The sequence below is a fragment of the Chenopodium album genome, chromosome 21 (assembly GCF_948465745.1).
Source record: "Chenopodium album chromosome 21, dcCheAlbu1.1, whole genome shotgun sequence".
NCBI lineage: Eukaryota > Viridiplantae > Streptophyta > Magnoliopsida > Caryophyllales > Amaranthaceae > Chenopodium > Chenopodium album.
The window spans coordinates 16334408-16359610 of NC_137854.1; the positions used below are offsets into that span (position 1 = coordinate 16334408).

Sequence of the window (25203 nt, forward strand, 5' to 3'; positions counted from 1 at the left end):
TGCCCTATTCCCACTATCCAAAGTTAAGATTCCACATCATCTCTCATTCAATTAAATGATTCATCTACCGTCTCACATACATCTACTTTTCTATTAAAACATATTTTTTCCCTTTTTAGTTGACACATTTCTTTAGCCATGTTTGCCATTGCACCAATTCAACTATTAACATTATAAAAAGTTGATATTTTAAAAATATATATAGTGACGAATCTAACAAGATCCCACATGACTATATTTTTCATTACGTATAAATCACAAAACAAGGTCAAAGGGAAGTGTGTGAATAATACTAAAGTCAAAACGTGTAAACTAAAAAAATGGAGGTGGTATGAGATAAGACAATCACATATGACACAGTGCAAAGCTTAGGGTGATAATTTATTAGGGACAAAAGGAGTAACATTGACGAATCTCAAAAAAGACAATGCAAAAGGAAGACGAGATGTTCTCACAACAACCCAAAAATAAATAAAATAATTTTGACCCAATCCCTTTACCCTTTGGCGTGCTTAAAATTTTATCCTACGTGTCATCTAGAAATTAAACCTATATTCCATGGGTAATACAGTAAAAACAATTCCAACTACAAAAACATCAAACCTTTCATATATAATTCCTTTGTATCTCCCCTATAGCGTGTAGGGAAGCCCCAATTAAAGATTCTAGCAAAGTCTAAATTATACAGCAATTTTCCTAGACGATATTTTTTTGTTGTTGTGAATTTCAAGAAGATTCACCATATCACTATTATTCTCAATCCTGACTTTTAAGGAAAAATGAAAAAAGAATAATCCCACTTTTAACACTTCTGCTCAAAATAATCCCACCTTTGAATAATCTGGGAATAATCCCACCTTTATACCTCATCTGCTCTAAACAATCCCGTTTACCTATTACCTGTTTATTAGGTTACATTTTTTTTTTCAATCTCTCACCTCCCACCCTTTTCAATGGCAGCCACCATGACTAGTTGACTATTGCCTCCTCCATATCCACCACCTCATACAACAACCACACTACCACCTAACCACCACCTCCTCACGGCCCCACCTACTAAAGCAACAACAACATCAAATTCACACCTCAAACCCCACCTAGAACTCGCCGAAAGCTCACCTTTACCATGACCCCGAAATTCACCATGACACCGAACTGAACGAAGCTCTATTACAGTTTACTCCGTTGTTTTCCTTTATACCCCATCTGCTCAAAACAATCCCGTTTACCTATTACCTGTTTATTAGGTTACATTTTTTTTTTCAATCTCTCACCTCCCACCCTTTTCAATGGCAGCCACCATGACTAGTTGACTATTGCCTCCTCCATATCCACCACCTCATACAACAACCACACTACCACCTAACCACCACCTCCTCACGGCCCCACCTACTAAAGCAACAACAACATCAAATTCACACCTCAAACCCCACCTAGAACTCGCCGAAAGCTCACCTTTACCATGACCCCGAAATTCACCATGACACCGAACTGAACGAAGCTCTATTACAGTTTACTCCGTTGTTTTAGCTGATTTTTCTACCTCTTGCATAGTTGCATTGGATTGAAACCTGAAATTGATGAATTAAATTTTTTTTTTTTTTGAAACCATTGATGAATTAAAATTGGGATGAGGAATTGGATTGGAATTAAAATAAAAAAATTGAACGTGTATTGCTCCAATGATAGTTTAGATAAAAAACAGTGATGATTTTGTGATCGATTAAATTACCTAAAGCTTTTTTATTTTATTTTATTTTTTTATTTTTTTATTTGTTGGGGAAACTTGAAGCCTTGAAAGAATGTGGTAGAAAATGTAGAGCCTTGGATTAGATGTGGGTTTTGGAAGGAGGCGTAAAAGATGGAGGAGGAGGGGGGTTGTTGTTGCTGACAAGCTGTTGTAGGTGGGGCTGCTCCGGCATGGGTGAGACGGTGGATGAGCTCCGTTCGGGTGGGAGATCAGGAAGAAGAAAGGGAAACCAGATGCAGGGGCTGGTTTTTTTTTTTTAAAATTAATTTTTATTTTTTTGGTTGTTTTTAATTATTTTAAAAAAATTAAAATTAGACTAATTAGAAGGTGACACGTGGCAAGTCACCTTCTTTTACAGGTTACCAAAAAAACAAACCAGTCAAGGGACTGTTTTGAGCAGATGGGGGGCAAAGATGGGATTATTTCCAGAATACTCAAAGGTGGGATTATTTTGAGCAGAAGTCACAAAGGTGGGATTATTCTTTTCCATTTTTCCTACTTTTAACACTAATCTCATTTATCTTGCAAATAGGATCCCAAAATATTCAAGTCTCTGTAATAGTTTATGTATAAAAAATAAATTAAAAAAAAACCTATATGAGAATTTCAAGAATTGTAAACAAGAAAATTGGTTAGAAACAAAAACAGACGTAGGTACAGACCTACCTCATGCAATAAAATCCATAGTTTGGATAGGTCTATAAAAACTATCATCACCTTACATCTACATAACAACATATAGATCTTGACTCATGTATCCGGTTTGAACATAAAGCTAAAATTACATAATCACAAAAGAGAGAATATACCTTGTAAACCGTCTCAATACCTTTCTTGTCTCCTTCAACAATTCGTGTCTCAATAGGTAATCTTCCAGGAGGCATACCTGTTATCTGCCATGAAAAAGTAAGAAGCTACGCTAAAAGGCTTTATTCTAAAGAATTTACACGTAAATTGGAAGATACACTTCCATAATCTGAGTACAAAGAAATTCTATATTGTTATGCTTGGAGTTAAGACCAACAGAACAAAAATTAAAACCAGCCGAGCATATCCATTTGAAGATTACTGCATGGAGAAACATAAGTTTTTAAATTATAAATATTTACAAAAATTTATTATTTTATTTTGTGATTATTAACTTAAAATTCAAATATTAAACTCTTTTTTTAACCTTAAATTAGCTAAGAGTCAAAGATCAATAACTATATACTAAAAGACACACTAGCAATGACACGTGTCATCTCCTGGTGTGTCCTTAGTTATTTTTTTTTAATTAAAAAAAAATTATTTAAAGAAGGAGACATTTTGCATATATTTAAATATAATAAATCTAATCTTACGACAATCAGAAAAATTTTATGAAAAAGATACAATATATTTAAATAATCACCAAATAAATCTTACCATGATTGTCCTAACATATATTGCGGTTGATATGCAAACTTCCCTAAAAAAATCCTAGCTACTCATATTATTACGATTGATATGCAATCTTCCCTTAAAAAAAATCCTAGCTACTTATATAATTACGGTTGATATGCAATATTTCCTTACAAAAACAAGTCTTAGCATATCATATTATTATGTTGAGTGTTGATATGCGATCTTCCCATAAAAAAAAATAAATAATAAATAATAAAAAAAAAAAAAAACCTTAGCAAATCATATTATTTTAGCCTACATCGTTGATATGCAATCTTCCCTTAAAAAAAACCTTAGCTAATCATATTATTACGGTTGCTATACAATCTTCCCTTAAAAATAAATAAATAAAAAAAACTTAGCTAATCATATTATTACGGTTAATATGCAATCTTCCCTTAAAAAAAATCTTAGCTAATCATATTATTACGGTTGATATGCAATCTTCCCTTAAAAAAAATCTTAGATTTAAAGTATATATATATATATATATATATATATATATATATATATATATATATATATATATATATATATATATATATTTTCTAAAAAGTCATTTGTGATACAAGTTCGGTCATATACTACAAGTATAATGTTTACATATGATTTTAATAAAGATATTGACATATCATAACAATATTATATATTACGGTTAATATTCATTCCTTATATGATTAAATCATGTAATATTATTTTTACCTTTTATTTTTATCCCATTTTTTCCAAAAACATCTTATTTAACCATTATAAAAAGCATTAATTTAAATTTTTGAATCACAACCACTAATTAACTTTTAAACGTTATTTATTCGAATGGCACAAAATTTAAAGCTTATACAAAATATCAATCCGTCGATTGAAAATATTACTATACAAGGTAGGGTAATCTGCTTATGGACTATTCCATCTTTCAATAATGCAAACGATGTACATTCTCTAGAGATGGTTCTACTAGATGAACAGGTATGTAATCTAATGTTTGTCATTTTTTTTCAATATGTGTATAAGTTATGCTAGCATTTTATGGAGTTTCAATATTTTTTTTTTATTAATTTATTATTTTTTTAATATATAAATTAGGGAGGAAAGATCCAAGCTTCCGTAAAAAAGTTCTTGCTTGTGATATTTCAAACTAAACTAGCAGAGGGACAAGTTTATAACATTTCAAATTTTGGAGTTGGATTTAATAATGGATCGTATAAACCCACGAGACATGCATATAAACTTTTAAACACTTAACTAAATTCAATCAAGTGGAAGGTATAAGCATTTCATTTGTGGTTTTGATTTGAAACCTTACGTTTCAATAATTTCAAATGAGCTAGACACCAATATTTTAGTTGATATGATGAATTAAGTTTTTAATATATGTTTGTCTTATTGATTTTTTACACATAATTGATTATTTTTATTTAATCGTGAAAAAAGACTAACCTAATGGCCTATGTAATGGCACTAGATTAATGATTACTCAACTAGGTAACCACATAATTGAGGCTAAATCATATCAGAAAACAACATTGGACATAAGGTATTTATTCCTGCATGTTTTTAACCCCGACTGACATAAAATTGCCTTTTAAATTTCAACGAAGGCAATATCCATTGGTTGTCTGTTTTGCAATGACTATTAACAAAAGTCAGGGTTAATCTCTTTCACATGTTGGCCTATATCTCCCAAGACCGGTATTCAGTCATGGTTAGCTATATGTTGCGGTTTCAAGAGTCACAAAGAAAGTGGACTAAAAGTTTTGATATGTGACAAAGAAGGAAAAATATATCATACTACACACAATGTATTATACAAAGAGGTGTTTCAAATTTTGCATAATGAGGTACGTAATTTAACTTTGTTTAAATTTAAAGTTTACTTTATTTATTTCTTAAATTTATTTCCTTACTTATTTCATGGTTAACTTAAATATGGAAAAATTATTATACAATAATAATATCATGGAGATATTTTACTATGATTTTATTATATATCATTATTATATAATTTTGAAAGAATTATGATATATATATATATATATATATATATATATATATATATATATATATATATATATATATATATATACATATACATATACATAATATATATACATATATATGTATACATATATATGTATACACACATATATATACATATACACATATATACACATATATATATATATATATGTATATATATATATATACATGTGTATATGTATATATACATGTATATATATATGTATACATATATATATATATGTATACATATATATGTATATACACATAACTCACTTTTTAGTAATTTGCAGTGCAATTAAGCATGCATATTGGGTAATGCATATATTATTGATTGATTTCGTATCTTTTGAAATTGTAAAGTAATTATGTCTAATTTAGAATATTGAATATTTATAATTATTCCCTTGATACATATATGATATATGTATAATTTATACTAAAGCATTTGAACAGTTACAACAAAAAAAAATTAATCAATTACTTACAAAAAATGCAAGAATACATATATTCTATATAATCTTGACATATCATTTTTTAAATAAATTTCTCAACCATACATTTTATCATTATTTTATTATCTAATTTTACATAAGATAAACTGATCCTTATTACCCTTTTATGCAGTGATCGTATGTAGAAGGACGACCTCATTCAATTGTTATCTTCCTCACACTACTAGAATTCGGGCAAATTGCGACCGTTTTTTTACGACCGTCAATAAAACGGTCGCAAAAATAAAAATCTGCGACCGTTTTAAAGGCGGTCGCAATTTTACGACCGTTTTAAAGGCGGTCGCAATTTTGCGACCGTTTTTTACCATTTACACCGTCGCAAGTATATTTAAATAATTTTTTTTTAATAAATACATGTGAATATTAATTAAAAATAAAAATAAAGTAGTTGCGACCGCCTAAAACAGTCGCAGATTACGACCGTTTTAACTCACAGTCGCAAATAGTCGCTAGTTGTGACCGTTTTCAACAGTCGCAAATAAAGTAGTTTTTTTCTTTTTTTTTGGTATAAAAGCCCACTAACCCTAGCCCTAATTTCTTTTCAACACTTTCAGCATCCGCTCCTTCTCTCTTTTCTCTTTCTCTCTCCTCTCTCTCTTCTCACGTCTGTCTTCATCTTTCGTTCTCTCCATTCCTCTTCTCCTCCATCATTCCTCCTCTCCTCCTTCATTATTTGACTTTTATCGCCGGAAATTAGACACACTTCAACGAAATAGATCGAAAATCGTCCATACATTCAACCGACACCAACCGTCACCACCATGACTTTCACCGTCAAGCTTTAGCTCACCACCACTATCTCCACCGTCACAATCTTATGGCTAAACAAGTTGATGGTTTTTAAGGTCAAATTCGACCATGAAAAGTGACCATGAAAAGTCTAGATCTAGACTTTTCATAGTCGAATTTGGCCTTATTAAACCAAATTTGAGGTGAAATTCGAAGTCAACTCGAGGTTTAAGGTATGTTATCGTGTTTATACTTGTTTTTCTGAATTTTTATTCGAATTTTTTTGATTTTTTGTTCGAATTTCAGTATTCGAATGTTAATTTTTGTTCATTTTGGGATTCATTTTCGTTTTCATTTTTTTGTTAATGTTTGGGTTTGATTTTGTTATTTTTGTTAATATTAATATGTATGATTGATTTTCGTTTCGATTTTTGTGTTGATTTTTGTCAATTTTATTTTGGATGATTATGGTTTGATAATTGTGTCATTTTCGATTTTGTGGTTTATTACTTCGAATTTTGTCTGTTTTTTTTTATTAATTCGAATTTCCATGTTTTAATCATTGGAATTTTGTCTTTTTTTCGTTTGAATTTTTGTTTGGATTTTCTGGTTTATTTGGGTTTGATTTTATCTGTGTTTTGGGTTGATTTTTGCTAGTTTTCGTGGTGGGTGGCTGGGGTTTTCGTGGTGGGTGGCTGGGGTTTTCGTGGTGATTGGGTGGTGTTTTAAGGTGTGCAGTGTGGTGGGTTTTCGTGGTGATTGGGTGGTGTTTTAAGGTGTGCAGTGTGGTGGGTAAAGGTGATTGGCTGGGAAAGGGCAGTGGGTGGAGTTGGCTTGGGTGTGAGAAGTGGGGGGCGTGGCTGTGAAGAGCAGGGGTGGTGCGTAATATTTTTTTTTTGTTTTTTTTTCAACTTTTAGCGACGGCCAAAAGCGGTCGCTAATTTCCATAATTGCGACCGCTTCTTTTACCGGTCGCAATTATTTATATTTGCGACCGTTTCCTTTGCGGTCGTTGAAAATAACAAAAACGGTCGCAATAAATCTGCGACCGTCACACAGTCGTAATAATTTTTTTTGCGACCACGGAAATAACGACCATCCCTTTACGACCGTTGACGGTCGCAATTATGAATTACGACCGTTGACGGTCGCAATTATGAATTGCGACCGTTTTTGCTGTTCTCTGCGACCGTTTGAGGCGGTCGCAAAAACCTTAATTTTTATTTGATCAAATAAATAATAATTGTTCAAGTTTCTTGAACAACTACCGGAGATGAAATAAATAAAAGGCAACACAAATGATAACACATGTGCAATTCAAACATTATTCTTTCTCTGATCTTTTTTTTTTTTTTTTTTTTTTTTTGTATTGTAATTTAAAACTGTAATGATTTTTTCTTGGCAAATACTTTATTATTTACAATAATAAAATGCTCATTGCAACATTACACTACGTCAATCAATTGTTTGTTCACGCTTTATATTATGTGTATGTTTTGTCAATTTTTAAATTGTTTTTTAATAGACCGTGCATGGCACGGGTCCTAAACTAGTTACACCATATTTTTAAGTTCTTTTATATATATTTATTACTAAAAATAGTAAAAAGAATAGATGAAGGGTTTCAAAGTGCAGTTTGCAATGCGGTTTGGTCTAAATTTTTTTAGAAACCGCACTGCATTTTTCAAATTGCAAACCGTACCAAACCGCAACATGCATGCGCGCACACACACATAAACAGAAACAAAACAAAGTCTAGATACCTGTGTTAGGGACACATCTCCATAGAGAACAAAGGCAAGACTCCTTGGAATTGGGGTAGCCGACATTGCAAGGATATGAGGTGCCATCTGGATCTCACTTTTCTGGGTACCACCAAAAGCCGCTGAGCCATTTCCAGACATTGTAGATGCAGAGCATAACTGAAGTTTATAACAGTCACAATCAACCAAAAAAATTGGAAATTGGCCCAACATCCTGAACGCAAGCAAATGTGTGTACAAAAGAATCTATGCCCTTGATGACAGCACATGCAATAGAAAACAAATTGCGACTCTGCAATGACTATTCATATATATTCAGTATTCCAATCCATTCTAACGCCTAAAAGATGCATCAAGCACAATATTACGGTATTAACACAGGTTTCAGAATTTTTTTTTAAACATGAAAATCATGATAAATTGGAGGTATTGTAGTCTTTTTGTTTTTAAGAAAATAAAGTTCCTACATATGGAGTAAATCAAAATGAGAAAATTAGGAGAGGTATCAAAGGAAATATTATAATTTGTAATTTTTGAAAACCAGTTTAGAGGGTGTGAACAAAAACTTTGCATTACTTCGGAATATGCCTTCACAGCTACATCATTTCCTGTAGGTTTATAGCATTGCAGAATCCACTAAGCTTTGTCAGTCCGTACACATGAAGATGGAACTAGAAATGATAGGCTGATGTCTTATGGCCAAAATTTGGACTACAGGAGCTAATGCAGCTCTTTGAAAGTTGAAAAAAAAAAAAAAAAAAAAGTGCTTAGAAACTTCTTAGAAGTACTCTCAGCAGCAGCAGATCTGATTTCAATCAGAGTAGTGGTTAAGTTATTCTTCCTCAAACCAAGTCACATGGTATAGAGGATACCACATTACCAAGAATAGATGAAATTATCCATTCCATGGCAATAATTCGTCATGAATAAAACACAATGATATAAAAGCAGTTAAAGTTTTTCAAGTTTGGACATAAAAACAAATACTCAACCTTACTATTGAACCTTCCTCTCTGAATTACGCCAAATCGATGTTGCTCATCTATCACCGCAAGTCGCAAAGCCAAAAACTCTACACTTTCAGCTATCAAACTATGGGTTCCGATGACCAAAGAGATAGTCCCTGCTTGGAGTTCCTGCAAGAGACTAGTGAGGACAGTGGCAAGAGACATAAAGTAATAGATAAATCAAGATTTAGCTTAAAATCAAACAGTACATTGCGTATCATCCGTGCTTGTTTAACTGAAGTTGAACCCGTCAAAAGAGCAATGGAAGGTTTGCGATCAGACTCCATTTTCTCTAATAAATTAGATATATCATCATAATGCTGGATAGCGAGCAACTCAGTTGGAACCATATAAGCTGCCTAAACAATAAGATTAAATGAAGTCATTCATCTAGCCAATGAAAACTAGAAGTCTCGAGATGGGCACAATAAAAGCTTGTCAAACATATAGGCACACTTAAATGCATCACAATGGGTATACAAATGTTCCCTTATGTATTTCATGATGATAACCCACAGCACGATAAGTGTCTTCTTGTCAACTTACTTTGACTTATTTAATTTTAAACTAAATAAGCTTACATAAAATAAGTTCAGTTACGACAAGTTCAGATAATATAAGTTTAGATAATATACATTCAAACAAAATTAGTTCTAAGTTCAAACATAATCACAACTTCAGACAAATTAAATAAAGATAAGTTTCGATACATCAAAAGAAGTTGAAGAGAGCACAGTTGTCGTATAACAAACTAACCTGATATCCTGAGCCAATGACTTCCATGCATGCCAAAAATGCAACAACTGTTTTTCCACAGCCCACGTCACCCTGAAACAAGTAAAGTACAAAGAACATCATTAAACCTTTTCTGTTTCTTGATTGGAGAGGGAGGATGGTGTAAAGAAAAACAGCTTAAGAAAAGAGAAACAGAAATAGAGACCATACAAAGATAGAAGTGATGGGAAGGACAAGGAAATTTAGCAAGTTCATTGACTGGTCAGAGTGCAATTGGATAAAACAGGAATCAATCAGATACAGTTCTCTAGAATACAAGAAACTACTAAAGATATAAAGGAGACCTACTTGGCAACTAGTTTCAAATTCCACCATCAAATGACAAGGATCAAGATTCAAGAGTATAGCAATACACAAAGTTTTATTCAGTTACTCTAAAACTCAACTCTTTCAAGCCCATAGCCACAATTTGCAGATCTGCAGAATGCATACTTCACCAACTTCAAGCAGAATCAAACAACAAACATGGGATAAGTTATGTTGAACACCAGCATAACAATCCTCTCAAAAGAAGCAACATCCAAACAAATTAATGATTGGCCAGGAATAACATGCTCTACAAGAAGTTGACAGTCGACAAGGGTGACTTAGTATCATACATACACTCAATCTCGAACCCAGTAAATGGTCCACACACCAGCTCATTTCATATAATTCCACTACCACAACTTCTGCTTGTCTCCTCCACTCCATTTTTTGCTTTGAAAATGTCCCTAAAAATGATTTCCATCTTACTAGTTCCACAAGATTGAGCACATAGAGGCTTATGATGGATATGAGGTCCTTCCTCTAGACCACCACTAACCAGCATCCATCACTACACCATATCGAAGTCAAGCTGTCAAATAATTGAATACTTTGTTTGACCAATAATCTACACCATATCAGTCAACATCTATATTCATATGTGATATGTCTAGATCATGCTATCTCACGCCAAGAGCTTCCGGTTACGGTCTAGTCACCAACTCACCAATCATATTCTGTTAACAATGGGTTATAAGTCTAACTGCCATCAAACTGTCAGTCCTAACACCTAGAATAGGTTGTCCTTGTCTGGTTATCAAATATTACCATTAAAAATACACCCAGAACCAGCAAGAGCATCTAAGATCTTCTGCTTGTCCGTTATTAACAATTCAAAACCGTACAGATAAGTTGTCGCAATCCTAATAAACATGACCATGCTTACTTAAAACGCCTCTATATTCTAATGTTATCACCTCTGTATGAGACAATTAGCAAAAATAAAATTAAAAACTAAACTAAACTAAAAAAAAATAAAAAGGCGTTTCTTATATACTGCCTTGGGGCTTAGCAGTCAAAGAAAATACCATCAGTTAGAAAAGAAGAATGTTCCAAATATCTAAATTTAACTGCATGAAATCTTGACCAAGAACTTCAAACCTTCTAAAAGTTGCTCAATACCGAGAGTGAGAAGTCTGACAATACAAGAGTTTTGCAACACCCTAAACAGACATCATAATTTAAATAGTGATAAAAATTATTCTAATTATCTCATAACAAGCATAACACAATCATTAGGTATCCAATGGGAAACTTTAGTTACCTAGGGGACCATTTGGTAGGTAAAAGAAAAATTCCCACATAGTTACACAGAACACTTATCATGGTATTGTCAACAAAAAAACTGCATAAATTTCTATTTCCAGGAAGTTCAACTTCCTATTATGATCATGATTCACCCTAAAATCCACCTGTGACAGAAAAAAGCTTCCGATAGGGCATCATTTTGTCATGAGAGGATAATCACCACTTTATGGAACTCCAGAATTTAACAAGTCAATTTATAAACATAAAGTGCTCCAAATAAATTACTAGCAAGTCCACTTCGCATGCTCATAACATACCAGCAGATTGATCCCAAATACAAACCAAGATTATAAATCTCAAACGTCAATTCAATCCGGATAATGGCCATGCATACTACTTTCACAGGCAATGCAGATGGTTTGCGAATGCTGTAGCCTAATATCAAGGATTCGATAAGCTCAAAAACCTTTACATTGAGGTCACTACACGGTGGTACGGCAAGATATAATACCCTGCTCCTAACAAATAATAACAAACCACTAACTACGCTCCTACTACTACAAAGATAAAAAGCTTGAATACTGTTGTTTCAGAGAAGAGGAAAAAAAAAAAAAAAAGCTTGTATACTGAAGACAATTATAATGAATGCAAACTGCAAGAGAATGCAATGCAACACCTGCAACAGCCGATTCATGGGAACTGCTTGCTTTAGGTCCCAAATAATCTCTGACACTGCACTTAGTTGACTTTTAGTTAGAGAATAAGGAAGTGCTTCTATATAACTCTTAGTGAGGTCACACCACTCCTCAGAAAAAATAGAATTTTGCTCTATATTTCTGTATTTTTCAAGCAACCCTTCCTTCTCTATTCTTGATCCAAGACCTTCAAGCAATTGGTACATTCGCCCCAGCTGAAATGAAAGATGAATAAAAGTAAGCCAGCCTTTCATGTCTTAATATTCTATGAATGCATGTAGATAACAAATAGCTAAGTCATGAAACAAACAAGAAAACAAAATTTTCAAAGCCATTTCAATTTTATTAAAGGCCAAGGTAGAGAGCCAGAACAATCTTCTAAAATAATAAACTAAAGTGTAAAGGTAATTGGAATGGCATTGGGCTGCTAGATATTGTTCATCAGAGGTCATGAGATCAGGGGTCAAAAAGTACATTGTCAACACGCAGGAAATAGCAGTCTACAGTAGCAAAGTGAGGTCCTTAGGAGTGAACAATAAATGGCAAAATCATTAATCAGAATGGCACTGGGATAGCAGCGCACTAGACATTTTCCATCACCTAACACTGCAAGTGAGCATATGACAACATAGTCCACAGTAGCAAAGTGAGACCCTTAGGTGTGAACAAATAAATGAAAAACACATGGATAAACCATCAACCAGAATGACACTGATAGAATAATAGATTGAGCATCTTCATCAAATGATATTGTACATGAGAATCATCCATGACTAAATCATCATTACCATGGTTTTGCCAAAATAGATGCAAAGTTGGACCCAAAAAAAATAAATAAATAAATAAAAAATAAAAACATTTACAAACTGGGAACACCTGAAGGTAGAAGAACTCATCAAATATTAACCTTCTGCGTGCAAGATCAGCATCATTTAAATCCTTAGGCTGGTGAATCGCAATATATGCCTGTATTCTCATTTACAGAGTTAGTAGTAGATAACGCAGATGCAGAACAGGAACTGTAAATAATAAGACATCCTTAAATTTGAACATTATAAACAGAGAGCACATCATGTATGCATTTTACTGCCACTTTATTAAGGTACACACGGGTGCCACCACCATAAGATAATGAATGCAAATGCAAAATGATTAATCTTAGAGAGCAAGTTAAGGTGAGGAAAAGAGCATGTGCTCAAATGATTTTTAGCTTGCCTATCTCAGTACTTCTCTCCTGGATGAAGCAATAGTCAGGGTACTAGGCCAGGGCTGCATATGTATTTTTCCTGGTAGTTTGGCTTTGAGTATTTCGAGGTGGACTTTCATTTACGCATCTCCTCCAAGTTACAAGAGTGTCCTGATCAATGAACTTCAAAATGGCTAAATGCATACAATTAAAGGGTACTATTGCACCTTGCATGAATGTCTTTCACTCTCTACACAAGAGAACCATATATATATATGTATATATATATATATATATATATGTATATATATTTAAGTTCTGTAAAACATGTATGATGCCACGGAAAAAAACACTCAAGGTTCACTAAGGCCGCTAATAATAATTAGAATTACCATTGAAGACCTTCATATACTTTGTATATAAGAAACCTCTTGGTCTGGTAACTTAAAGTAGTCAAGTTACTAATTAATGCTCATAATATTAAGATAGGTATTCAGAATGTTGTATCAAGTTTACAAGAATCAACCCCACTCTTTCTGAGAACAAGATAGTAAATGGGCCATCCTTCTAATTCTTTTTCATGAGAATAACACCGAAGAACTAAAGATATGAAGCATACCCAAAGCTACAGACTTTTATTGCGAAGCTACAAATAAGGCCTTCGTCCCCCCCCCCCCCCCCCCCTCCACTCCAAAATGAAAAATATCAAACAAAAAAGGGTGTCATGTAAAATTTCTTTCTGTTTGATTGTCATGAATTTCATGCTTTTGTTAAAAGGTCACAAGAGTAATCTCATTTTCACCAAAAAAAAGAAAAAAGGTAGTTGCCAAAAAAAAATGAGGGAAGAGTTAGCATTCACATTAAAATTAAACAATTCAGCATATGAATATCGCAAATGGATGCCAGTAAAACACAAACTTTGCTTACATCATGGAGCCCCTGAAGTCCAATGTCTATAGTGATATCTTGAGGAATAGGATCAATATTTGTAGGCAATGACTGCAAAGCCCTGAATAATCAGAGGGTTTATAAACTGTAAGTGCAAAATAAACATAAACATACTTAATAACAACGGGAAAGTGCCACACAAACCATGGTGGGCCAGGCAATAAATTAGTCTATTTGCAGAAGCATGGGAAAATTACATTACGATGATGAAACGCATTTGAGAGGAAATCAATTACTCTTATAAAATTGGTAGCATAAGAATCACAATTTTGGTTGTCCAAACGTAGTATATTTATAATAAATAAAATATAAATAATAAAATAAAAAATTGTGTATCAAATCATAGTACTACTTATGTGATCATTTTTAGGGTTTTGGTGATGGAATTTAGTCACTTGGACTAAAAGCCTACATCAACAATTAAAAATTTAACATTAACCAATTCCTATAAGAGAGGCTCCTGCCCTTACAAAGATAGGTTGGTTAAAAATGCTTATCACTTGGATGTCCACGGGCCCTATACAAACTATTCCTACAATAACAAAGTGGATGTTTCCCATAGGCCCTTCATCAACGCAAACAGTTATTTTGAGTTAGCCCCAGATTCAAAGTCAAAGTATAGTGAACTTTAGGTACATTTGACATGGATGTGATCCCTAGCAGGCTGTGGCGCCGTAGCGCAAATTGAATGATACATACTTCCTCTATTCTTAATTAATTGCAAATAATGCTACTTTGGAAAGTTTTACAATTTTAGCAACAATTCTACTTTAGGATGTGTTCATACTATAAGTTACACCCTCTCTCAACTCATTTATTTACCTCTATTTCTCTCTCTACAGGCTGTAGCTCCCTAGCACAAATTGAATGATACATATCTTCTCTAATCTTAATTAATTGCAACAATGATATCTTTGGAAGTTTCACAATTTTTGCAACAATTCTATTTTAGGATGTGTTCACACTATAAGTTACACCCTTTCTCAACTCACTTATTTACCTCTATTTCTCCTCTTCTATTTCTAATCACAAGGAGTTTGTTGGTCCGAAACTCCCCCATTTACTTTTTTTTATATTTAAATTTGTGTAACCCCATCCATTTGCTATTGTTGCAATTATTTAAAAACGGAGGAAGTACCATTTTCCTAAATCTATTCACAAATACTATGTGACCTATTATGATCTGAAGGTGAGAATAGCATGATTCATTGATTCAGAGAGTTGCTTTGGGCAAAAAACTCACTGCATTTGTGCTCTTACATTAATAAGTTACTAATAGATGGAAGCACACATTCCAAGTTTTCTCAGAAATATGAATGAACTTTACAAAACCTAGGGTTAGAAAGGATTTTTGATTTTCCAAATAAAATCATAGAATCTGGGCAAGGAAAAAAAAACCTATTGCGACAAGGTCCATAAAATACTTTGGATAGAAGAATACTTCATTGATTTAAGGGTAAATACATCAAAACTTAATATGCAATACGATTAGTATTAGCTCATTAGAGTACTTTTAGTCTCCCATGGAACCACTCAAGATCACCACCCTTTCTATCTCGGGTGTACTAGACTGTTCAAAATTTACATTGATTTTGGTACATTACCAGTAAAAACAGTTTACCTTCAAAAACTTCCAGCACTTAAAAGCTTATCATTATCCAACTCTAGAAAACTCAAATCGAAAGTGACAACTAAAGGATATTGGAATATTTAGCAGCGGTAACAAAGCACAAAAACCACTTCTTTTTGTAACACCTCGGGTCAACATGAGCCCACTAGTAGATATTGTCCTCTCTAGGCCTAGCCCACAAGGATTTGCTTTGGTACTGGACAGAATTCCTACCCAAAAGGCCTCTTCTAGGTTAAGATATCAACCCCCATATAAGAATGCTTTGTTCTCCTCAACTTCTGATCTAATAGCGCCATAGGGATCTTCTCCCCTCCTTTAGAGCCTGTGGCTTTTTTAAAGCCACAACAAGACACCGAAATGGGCCCATACACCCCAAGTCAACATGAGCCTACTAGTAGATGTTGTCCTCTCTAGGCCTAACCCGCAAGTGGTACATGACAGAAGACCTACCCAAAAGGCCTCAAATATGTTAAGGTATCAATCCCCATAAAGGATGGCTTTGTTTTCCTCAACTTTCGATATGGGAGCGTCATAGCCATAGACATCTTATTTTTCTCAAAAATTTGTAGTTTTAGATGGTAAATTACTCAAAAATTAAACAGCAAATAACATGTCCCTTAATTTTATACAGTAAAAGATTCACTAGGGTGCTAAGGCCCAAAGAGCAATCATTTATAAAGTATTGTGTATGCTTAAACCTATGATTTTCAAACTCAAATACTCGTGTCAAGCACAAGTATGTGTCCAAGTATTAGACTCGACTATTTTATGAAAAAAATATAAGATAAAGTCAAATTGAGAGGCTGAAGATCTGACACAAAAGGTAATGAGGAATTTAAGTAACATACGTCAATATGACAATTCTACTAGCATACATATTCAACAGAACTGGAACATTCTCAATTCTGGTTTATTTATAATATATTTAACAAGCTTTGTGTGGTTTTTCAATCTCTTTCATGATCACATGAGAGTTTCTCCCGTCTCTCTTTATTTCTCTCTTCATCATATAGGATAGGCTGCCTATTACATATGTTGCACTTGTTGAGAATAAAGTAAGTAAATTACAAGTAATTTTAGAAGAGCATAATCAATATCATAAACCTAGTTGTCTACAAAATAGCATATAATATCATAGTTTGTTAACATAATGCTGAAAGTCATAAGTAAAAAGTCAATAGATAATGATACAATTATAAATATAAAAACCAAAAAAAAAAAAGGAAGTAAAGCAAAATAACATATGGACTACCTTGCTACCTTATATGCATTGGAAGGGGAGGTTGGGGGGTATCACATATTGTACACTATTACACCCCCACTGTCAATTATTATACATAGTTGTTACGTCAGGGTTAACATTTTGGGATGTATCGCAAAATAGGAGTAGACAACTTTGTTTTCTTTTTCATGAAGGGATGAAAGTCATGTTTTTCATCCACTTCTTCCTTATGTTGCGATTGCTGAACTTAAGATGTCTTTTTGGTATTTGAAGGTAAAGCAATGCTCTTCTTAACCTCTCTTTTTCCTATTGACGCCTCTTCATCTTTGAAAAACTTAGGCGTCAGCAAAGTAAGAATCCACTTTGCTGAAGGATTAACATCCCCATTTATCTTTATCTTCATTTCACCCCCCATAGTAGTACTTAAGACATTGATGGAGGGTTCACGCAACAGCACCTTTCTCATGCAACCAAGGGCGTCACACCAACATTTTATATGATGTCATGTCGATCGCATGAAATAGAGTTAATGACGTTGACTCTCCCATTGTGAGTTCTAGGCGTATTATGCTATTGAAAGCTCACTGTTAAAGATGAATCCTTAGATCACTATGCGACCATCACACTATTCATCCAACTTGATCCCTAACTCAGTCATAGTAGGGTGAGCAAAAGTATCTGAAAATCCGAAAATCCGATGATCCGATCCGCATCCGATCCGAAAATTATGGATATCCGATCCGAAATCAATTTCGGATCGGATATCCGATCCGAAAAATTCGGATATCGGATCGGATATCGGATATCCAAATTATGGATTTCGGATATCCGATATCCGAAATTATCCGGTAAAAATCACTTATTTTATTTCGTGCGGGGTGTTATATTCCCACCAAAGGCCCAATAACCTAATTTCTTTTTCCTTAAAACACACCCCCACCGCCTCTCTCTCCTCTCTCCTCTCTCCTCTCTCCTCTATCCTCTGAGATTTCAAAGACTCAAAACCCCATACCCATTCTATCAGATCTCCTCCTTCCTCTTCAAAATCTCATTCTTTAATATTTCCCCAAAATCACAGATCTAGTACCAGAACTCCAATCTTTCTCTCAATTTAAATCTCCTAATAACTAAGACCCCCAACCCAGATCTACTACCAGAACTCCAGAAGTTTCACTCAACCTTTGCGGCGTTCGTCCTCACAATCGAAACTCTCGACTTTGCCTCACTTAAGATCTACACTTTTTCTGATTATTTTTTTCATTTAATTTTGCTTTAAATAAATGATATGTTCTGTATATAAGTTTTACAATTTTCTGGGTACTTTGATTTTTTATTTCCGATTTAACGTCCACAAAAAGTAAGTTCGTTTGAGTTTTTTTGGGTTGTATATATCAGCTTTATCTTTGAATTTTGACGTAATTTGTAAGATATGGAAGGCAAATTGTCTTGTTCTTTGATTTATCTTATATCAGATGCAGTCAGTAATGCAATTAGAATTTCATTTCGGTTTTTTTTTTTGTCTTTCAATTAGAATTCAGATTAGGCCTAATTGATTGTTTGAAATTTAATATTTATTAACTTGCCTTTAAAAAAAAAAAATTGTGATATCAAACTAGTATTTTATATCATTATTCCGGTAAAAAAAACATTATAATAAGGGCCGGATATTGGATATCCGAACTATCCAATCCGAAAATTTCGGATACCCGAATATTCGGATATCCGAAAATTTCGGATCGGATACGGATATCAAATATCGGAATTTTCGGATACGGATATCCGATACGAAATCCAACTTCGGATCGGATATCCGATCCGTGCTCACCCCAGAGTCATAGTCGACATGGATGTCAACCGCAAATCCACCATCAACCGAAATGCGAGGCCGTATTGCATGACACACATTAAGTGGCATTCTTAGCAGCATGTTAATTAACGTGGAATGTGAGAGCGAATTGTTGAAACATCTCCTTAGGCAAATGAAAGATTTGCCTCTATCCCATGCATGACGGAAGAACACCAAAGATAGTAGATATATTTTGGTCTACCACAACCTTACCACCTTAGATTGTTGTAAAACTGTCTCTATTGATGTTCATCATCAACTTGTTCTTTTTCACCTTCCACAAATGAAACTGTATTTATCCATAACGCGGCGGTTTTGGTCTCTTCGCCACCAATGTCCAACCTTCATCGTCTTCTTCATTTAGGGAACTATCATGTGTCGGGTGTCCAACGATTAGGGTGATCCTACAGAAGTATGATTACGGGTTTCAAACTCCCAAATTGTAAAGTTTGAGCTCGTACGGAGAATTTAATAGCTATTAAGGCATGATTTGATGTCACCGGCTCATTGACATTTTGGCGATTTTCCTATCCTTCACCAATGGCATAATGTCCTTAAGTGTCATACACTTTTCGATAGGATGACTTATTAACCTATGATATGGACAATAATTGTAATCACACATCTTGTTCGCTTTGACTCGTGCAATTCAAATACTTTGTTTTCGAGCAAGTCGTTTAACATGTCTTACAATATGGACAATAATTGTAATCACACATCTTGTTCGCTTTGACTCGTGCAATTCAAATACTTTGTTTTCGAGCAAGTCGTTTAACATGTCTTACAAGTCAGAATCTTAGAAAGGGTATTTCTTAGCCTGAAGCTCTTTTAAAGTGGGCTTATCTTTCTTGACAAATTTTGAAGATAAACCCTCGCTTTCTTTACAACGTCTCTTTAAGGACAAGATTAGCCCAATCTTGTCTTAAGGCTTTTATCTTAAGAGCAAGATTAGAGTCTTAAAACTTGGCATGACATCATCAATTTATAATTTTTTAGTCTTAAGACGAAGTATTGATTCTTTTTATTCATTTATGAAGCTTGGTTTTAACAACTTAAGACTCAACTTTACACTCATACACATCATTTTTCCCTATATACACATTAAACACGTCTTGATAAAAAGAGTTATTTAACTTTTTAATTTTAAAAACATTAATAATTTGATTTATATCATAAAAACATTATAAAGTGTACGTTGTTTTTTTGTTTTTTTTTTCCAAACCAAGTGTACGTTGTTTGCTTTATGTATATATATTGTTTGCTTTATTTTATCTTAATTATGTACCTATCATGAGTATATTTGTGAATTAATATTACGATATTAATCTTTTAATCAAATTTTAAATTTCAAAATTATTGACTTCTAATTTATCACAACAATAATTGATTTAAATTATCCTTTTTTTAAGTATTGTTTGTTGTATTTTAATTATTCTATATTTTTTGTTATTATTTGTTGTATTTTAATATATATATCATATACAATGTATTTAGTCATAATATAATTAGCCTATGTATTATAAAAAGTAAGATATCCTATTGAAATTATTAATATTTATTTGTATCCTATAAACTAAGCCTACAAAAAAAAATATAAAGAACGTACACTACTTTAGCTTTCTTCTAAGTACGGATCCTATTCAAAATTTTGATTTAAACTCCTTTCTGAATTTGATTCAAAACACTTAAAATCAAATTCTAGTCTCACAACCAATGCATTCTAAAAAATCCTCAATTGCAAAATTTAGCTAACTTTCTCCGGCTGAGTAGTTGTAGGAGGAGTTTGTACCTTAATATTTTCCAACCCTTGCTGGGTAGAAAATTCAGGGAGTTGGGATGAATTATTAAACCCCATGCCATTTGATATCATATTTGCAGTAGATTGGTGTTGAGATAGAGCTTGGAGAAAGTTGGCTAAATTTTGCAATTGAGGATTTTGAGAATTTTGCATTGGTTGTGAGACTAGATTTTGATTTTGGATGTTTGGAATCAAATTCATAAAAGATTTTAAATCAAAATTTTAAATAGGATCCATATATAGAAGAAAGGCACAATATTGTATGTTCTTTATAATTTTCTGTAGGCTTTTAAAGGAGACAAATAAATGATAATAAATTCAATAGGATATTTAGCTTTTATAATACATACATAGACTAATTTTATTATGACTAGGTACATCGTACATGAAAAATAAAAACCTAACAAACAATAACAACAAAAAAAAGAATAATTAAAAGACAACAAACAATGACAGGTACATAATTAAGATAAAACAAAGCAAACTATGATATATATACATAAAAATAAAAATAAAAAATAATTTCTGCATATAAAAATTTAAAAAACAATGTACATACAATATTTTTGTTTTTTTGAAAAAACGAACGTACAATTTTATTTTATTTAATTTTTGAAACAACCTACATACTCCCTCCGTCCCTTTATTTTTGCTCCATTGTCATTTTTTGGGTCAAACTTTAAAAACTTTTACCATAAATTGTCATTAATCTATAAAAGGTAATATAGTCATGAGTGATCTTGTTAGATTCGTCTCATTGTATTTTATATTAATATCACGTTTTTATAATTTTTACGTGTATAGAAATAAAGATATATACGTTTTAATACGTGTCTTGGAGACCGTGCATAGTCAAATGGAGCAATAAAATAGGGACAAAGGGAGTAAATTTTTTTTTTTGAAGAAGAAGAAGAAGATGATGAAACGTACATACATTTTTTGTATATAAATCAAATTATTAATGTATTTGAAAAATAAAAATAAAAAGTCAATATTTTTTTTATCAAAATGATGTGTTTTAGTGTGAATATAGTAAATAATTGTGTATAGAGTGTAAAGTTGAGTCTTAAGTTTTCAAGACTCCACTTCAAATTTTGTTAAGACCTAACTTCTTAAATAGTTAAATGCATAAAAATAAATAAATAAATAAATAGTCTTGTCTTAAGACCAAAAAATTTAAAAATAATGATGTCATCCGAAGTCTTAAGACTTAGGGTTAATCTTGCTCTAAGCCACATCAGATTTTAAAATTATATTTGATAATGTTTTTTTTTTTATTTTACAATCATGTTAAAACTCCTTAAGATTCAACCAGATTAATAAACAACAAACAATATAGATAGAGCGGTAGAGTGGATCTTACGTAAATGCAAGATAACTTAAATTTAATTAAGCTTTAAACTTCCTAAATTGCCCCTAATTTAATAAATCATAATTACTCATAAATCTTACGTAAAAAATAAATAAATAAATCACTCATAAATCTATAATTATGTCAATATCTAATAGTTTGAATATCTCTAGAAATCTTTACCTTTGCACCCTATTTGAATCAATTCATGTTACAGCTCAACATACCAATTTATCAATATTAATCGTGATATTAGCTACATCAAATTCATAAAGAGACAAAACATATTGTTATCATACATTCAGTATCTGATATTAGGAAGTTAATTTTGACTATCAGTACCCAAATCCGGTGGCTGATAGTAACTACCGGATGTAAGAGCCAATACATGGCCAAAGGTACCGGCCGGTAGTGCCGGATTTGAGCACCGGTAATTAAAGTCATTTACCGGCTAGAGAAGCCAAGACCCTCCTTTTTTTTAAGCATGTGCTAATAAAACAATGTATACATCGGAAAAGCTAGAGAAAGAAATCAATATAGAGATCTACAACACAAAACATAAATTTTAAACCTTAATCTAAAATATTAAAGGACAATGGAGAAAAAGTTTATTGGTTTAATTTGATAGACTCCTGAAGTCTTGGTTCGAAGAAGATAGGATGTACGGTACTACTGTAGGATGGAATGGATTGGAGTTATATACAGTAATTATTTAAAAGATAGTTTGGTCATTTGAGTTTTTAATTGTCATCCATTTTCCCTGCATTTAGATTATTTTGTACTGCATTTAGTACTTATGAATAAACATTATATTTTGACATGATATATATTAACATACAATTATACAACAAACAATAACAAAAAAAAAAAAAAAAAAAAAAAAAAAAGATATCCATATACCCATAAACAACATATAGATTAGATTTTTTTGTTTAAAATATTAATCAGCTTTTGTTGTGATAAGTTTATTAACGTTTTTAATAAATTATTAAAAGTTATTTATTTTGAATTTAAATTTTTATTAAGATTTATATTCAAATTTAGCGTCAATTAATTCTCCCTCCGTCCCCAAAAGTTCGATCCTTATGGCCAAATTTTAGTCCCAAAATGATCATACTATTTGAATTATATTACCCACCAATTTACAACAATTTTTGTGCAAAATTAGTTTCCCCATATAAAATTTTGTTTTTCCAAATACTTTTATACTTTCTCTCTCTACTTTTTTACAAACCTCATGTAAATTTATCTTTCCAATATACTTTTATTTAAAAGCCTTAATACCCGCGAAATCAGCCTAAAAGGGTCACTCTTTCGGGAACGGAGGTAATAATTTATACATATACTCATGATACGTACATGATTAAGATTACTCCCTCCATCCCATAATACATGAGACATTGGACTTTTTTTCACTATTCATGCATTAGGTTTGACCATAATTTTTTACTAACATAATAAAAATATAATTTATCATAAAATATGTAGTTTAATACAATAAAATATTTTTCATTAATATTTAATTATATAAAAATAAAGTCAAACTAGTGCATAATTCCAAAAAAGTCAAACTAGTGCATTGGCATGTGTGCAATGTGTGACTGTTTCATGTATTATGGAACAGAGGGAGTAATATAAAACAAACAATAACGCACAGTATTGTTTTCGACTCAGATAGTGTATATATATATATATATATATATAGTAGGAAATGAACCTTGTCATAATATCCCTGAAGAACTGAGGCTTGAGGCTACCCTTTGAAGAATATATAGGATATGGTCTACCCTCAATTGGAACAGATGGATCATCTTCGTTTTCAATCACATCCAAGCTATACTCCCTCATTTCATAGTGGTCTTCCTTAGAGGTGCCTTTCACCTGAAGCAATGATTATATCAAAAAGTCACAGAAAATACACATCAAATCATGATACTGGCTACTAATCTACAAAATAACCAAGCAAAAAAAATGATCCACGACTTCAGCCATGCATGGCTTAATTTAGCAGCACCGTGTCCAGACCTTAATTATGTTAAATCTGATCCTTTCTTGTCATTTCAATTGGTATGTATATTTTGGTCATGCATGAATGTTTTTTGTATAGTATATCTCGTCCCGAAGTGACTGATCCTTGCTTCTATGTAACTATTATTCAAGGTTAAAAGGTCCTTCATAGGCTCCTAATATTAGAGCTTTCCATCATGTGTTCCCTCAACAAACTTTTTTTCATTAATTAATAACATTAGAAACATTTCCTCCATTGTTTAAAAGAAGAAACATAGGGCTTTGACATCAATTTTGAAAGCCAAGTGGCTAAGTGATGAGGAGAGAGATGATACAAGTAGCCATGAGTAACCCCCAAATTACTAACTAATAATACATAAGAAATAACGGATGTAATATAATAATTGATTCATACTTTTCTTTTTTTATCATAATCATGCCACACCATCATAAGAACGAGTATTGAGACCCAAGTGGCTTTGCCATGAATATTGAGACCCAAGTGGCTAAGTGATAAGGAGAGAGATGATAGAAGTAGCCATGAGTAACCCCTAAATTACTATTTAATACATGAGAAATAACGGATGATACAAAACTTTTCTTTCTAGTACTCATAACCATGCCATCCCATCATTTCATAACATCATGATTCATACTTGTCATTTTTCATCATCGCACATTAGTCACATGGCCTAGAAGAACGAGTATACCATAATCATATTATAATCTCCAAAGCAATTCAAACAGCTAACAATCAACATCTAAAGCATCCAATCATGAGTTCATGACCAAAAGTGATCAAATAAACTAACAATCATTTTCTTGAATTGTGAAAGAGAACAAATGTTTGGCCTAATGGCCACAGCAAAGCTAAACCTGACTTTTACATTTGCGATAGCATAGGAAGGAGAGTGCACTTTGTCGTCAATTGAATAACTCATCTCTTGTGCACTACCCTGTCTAAAA

At 32.6% G+C, this 25203-nt stretch overlaps 1 protein-coding gene across 1 annotated transcript in view; it reads right to left on the reverse strand.

Annotated features, from left to right (window-relative positions):
- The window catches only part of LOC145601433 (ATP-dependent DNA helicase homolog RECG1, chloroplastic/mitochondrial-like), a 32952-nt gene that overhangs the window by 2885 nt on the left and 4864 nt on the right, over positions 1-25203 (reverse strand). The window contains exons 6-14 of the mRNA XM_081657452.1: positions 23948-24111; positions 14363-14444; positions 13126-13215; positions 12231-12464; positions 9962-10033; positions 9415-9564; positions 9191-9334; positions 8199-8357; positions 2560-2643 (exon numbers count right to left, since the gene is read on the reverse strand). Of these exons, the coding sequence (XP_081513578.1) occupies positions 2560-2643; positions 8199-8357; positions 9191-9334; positions 9415-9564; positions 9962-10033; positions 12231-12464; positions 13126-13215; positions 14363-14444; positions 23948-24111 (1179 nt within the window). The remainder of the gene's footprint in view (positions 1-2559; positions 2644-8198; positions 8358-9190; positions 9335-9414; positions 9565-9961; positions 10034-12230; positions 12465-13125; positions 13216-14362; positions 14445-23947; positions 24112-25203) is intronic.